The sequence below is a fragment of the Sinocyclocheilus anshuiensis genome, unplaced genomic scaffold, assembly GCF_001515605.1.
Source record: "Sinocyclocheilus anshuiensis isolate Anshui unplaced genomic scaffold, SAMN03320099.WGS_v1.1 scaffold4006, whole genome shotgun sequence".
Taxonomy (NCBI): domain Eukaryota; kingdom Metazoa; phylum Chordata; class Actinopteri; order Cypriniformes; family Cyprinidae; genus Sinocyclocheilus; species Sinocyclocheilus anshuiensis.
Genome location: NW_015548407.1, coordinates 1 through 2,920, shown reverse-complemented (window position 1 = coordinate 2,920; position 2,920 = coordinate 1). Strand labels below are relative to the sequence as shown.

Below are 2,920 nucleotides of genomic sequence, written 5' to 3'. Positions count from 1 at the left end.
AACTCATTTTTGAAAACTTGCTCATTGTGACTCATTTTGCCAGCACAGGTCACATTTTCAGATACTCTTAATTAATTTGAGCTGAATAAATATGTCTTATACTTAATGAACACATTGAATGTATTATTGATCAATTTACAAAAAACAATTATCTTACAGTTGATATCAGGAGTGTCCTTGCTTTCACTTCTTCTCCTTTGTTTCATCATAAATTTCCCTCCGTGCTCCATCATCATTCCTTCAATCTTCTGCAGTAGTTCTTCAAATTGACTTTTCACTTTACATTTGTTATTGAAAGAGTGGAAGTTTCCTCCACATTCAGTCACCAGTCGCTGAAGATCTGCATGATCTTGTAGATGTTCCTCAATGGTCTGATCCAGATCATCCAGTTCATCTTCATGTGTGAACAGAATCATGATGTGTTTCTGCACTTCAGCACCAAATAAACACTTAATAAATTCCAGGATCTCTTCTTCATTTTGCACAGGTTCCTCCAGAGGAACAGTGAGCAGAACTGAACTGAGACCTGCTGAACATCCAGAGACAAGCTGCTCTTTCATCTTCTCCAGCTGCTCTTTATTCAGACCTGGATCCAGTAGATCTGGACAATCAATCACAGCAACTTGCTTCCCACCGATTTGAGTTTGACCCTCACACACTTCCGACTCATTTTTCTTCTTATGTTTTTGGACTTTAAACTTTCTTTCTCCCAGTATTGTGTTTCCAGATGAGCTTTTCCCAGAAGAGTTTCTGCCCATCAGAAGAATCCGGATCACTGCATCATCTGGACTGGAGCTGCTGATCACTAGCATCTCTGAAATAGACAGAAAATATGGAGTATGATTGTAAAATAAGGTCAAGTCAAGTGTATTATATTTCCACACATTTAAAATGAAATATCCTTTGCTATCACACATGAGAAAGAAAACAAAACTCAAACATTACTTAAAAACCTAAAATTTCAGTCAGTCAGGTCAAATGACATTTAGAGGAAACAAATGAAGAACATTATCCCAAACTAAGAACTAAATGAAATATTAACACTAAGACAATACAAACAAATGTACTTTTGTCCTTTTGTTTTAACAGAGTAAACAGTCTCATACCAGGAAGTGTTTCAGGCCCTGTCGCCATTTTCAATCTGAATACAGACCGATGACAAGAACCCCATGAAAATCCCTCCTGGAGAACAAAGATGGACATTTCAAAACAGTCTCAATATATGTGTGTAATGAATAACAATATCTATAAAGACAGTTCAAAACAGTCTCAATATATGTGTGTAATGAATAACAATATCTATAAATCAACACATTTATATTAAAACAAGCTGTTGCAAGCAATACAGACGAACCAGGAGTCGAGCTGCTCAGATTTGTTCAGATTTTCTTCCACTTTTGGTTCTGCAAACAACTTCTCGTTAGATATATTTTCATGTGACCTGTAGAGGAGGAGCCTGATACCCTTGTATGTTCCTCATCTGACAAATCTGGTCAATGTGAGTTTGTGTTTTGTAGTCAAGAGCAAGAATAAGCAAATGTTCAGGGCACAGATATTTAGGTTTCTCTGACAATATTGCCACCAGAATAATCATATTTGTATCCACAGGCATATGTGCAATGAATAATTAAATCATGTCTCCACAGTCTTCTGTGTTACCATCTTCAAAAGGTCTAGGTTCATAAAATACAGTGGATATATATACACATGGAGTTAATTCACAGAGTTACCCCTTTCCCATATCAAGAACACTGTATCAGGAAACTATGTAAGAACCAAAATTATTTCCCCATGAAACCAAATCACAGGAACTCGCACAAAACAGATGCCATGCAACAAAACAATGAAATTAATCTGGAGAAGAGATCTTCAAACAGAGCAAATGACACCACCTTTCCCAAACTCCCCTCCTTGCTCATTTGCAATTTAATGTTTAAACCTCAAACAGTTAATCAGTTAAACTGACAAGCTTTAAAACACAAGAGAAGGATAAACTGAGGAAGCAGTACTGGCCCGATAATTCAGGGGGGCTGTAGCCCACCTAAAAAGGGTATAGAACTGCCCGTTCTAATTGTTTAATTATGTAATTGGCATGATACATTCTTACCTGACAAATAAAATGTTATATTTGATTTATTCTGATCTTTTCTGAACTCATTATTTCTAGTAGATTAAAGTGGAGTCTGGTATTACCACAAATCTGTGTTCAGGATAGATCATACGGACGGTTCAATGAATCGAGCATGGGGCACATCGTCTGAGATCTTTTTCGATTTCTGACTATCACTTCCTGAATATACAAAAACTATGCTTTTTGTAATGAGCAACAGAGCGCGGCCAACATTAAGGTAGATATTTACCCTGCACCCTCTGTCTAAGATCAGAACTGACGAGTTTGTGTCCGTGAGACTGTGACCGGCCGGTGTAAGTTCTCTATGTGATACCGGGTCCCTACACTCTAAAAACCGCTGGGTTGTTTTTTCAACCCAAATGCTGGGTTGAGACCGCTGGGTAAGGAAGTTGGGTGGTTTTAACCCAATTTGGGTTGAAAATTGGTCTTGATCTATAACCCAGCGGTGCTGGGTTGGGAACGCGGACGTGAAAGAGAGCACGCACGTCACGTTAACATCGGACGACACCAGTGCAAGAAGCCGCCATTTTCTCAGCATCTTCAGATGGAAGCGAGTGCGAGTGAAAGACGGTTTATGGTAAGTAAAGATTACAAATGTAAAGTCATCATTCATTGTTTGAGTCCGGTAATATCTTGAGATTTCATGGAAGGCGGAAATATTCTGAAAATAGCTTATATTGAAAAATACGCAGACTTCGCCTCAGAAATAGTCTTAATACTCTCTTTTACTGAATGGAAGAGGTGCTTTTAAAGGGGTCATATGATGCTTTTTTAAAGATAATTATTTTG

The 2,920-nt window shown here is 37.9% G+C and overlaps 1 protein-coding gene across 1 annotated transcript; it reads right to left on the bottom strand.

The window, feature by feature from the left end:
* Window positions 1-157: 157 nt before the first annotated feature.
* On the bottom strand, window positions 158-1,389 carry LOC107656736 (GTPase IMAP family member 8-like; the record flags this gene model as incomplete). Its single annotated transcript, XM_016444675.1, has 3 exons — window positions 1,355-1,389; window positions 1,107-1,182; window positions 158-814 (listed from the first exon to the last, which is right to left on the bottom strand). Coding segments are annotated over exons 2-3 (685 nt in total), but the record flags the coding sequence as incomplete, so codon positions are not given.
* Window positions 1,390-2,920: the final 1,531 nt, after the last annotated feature.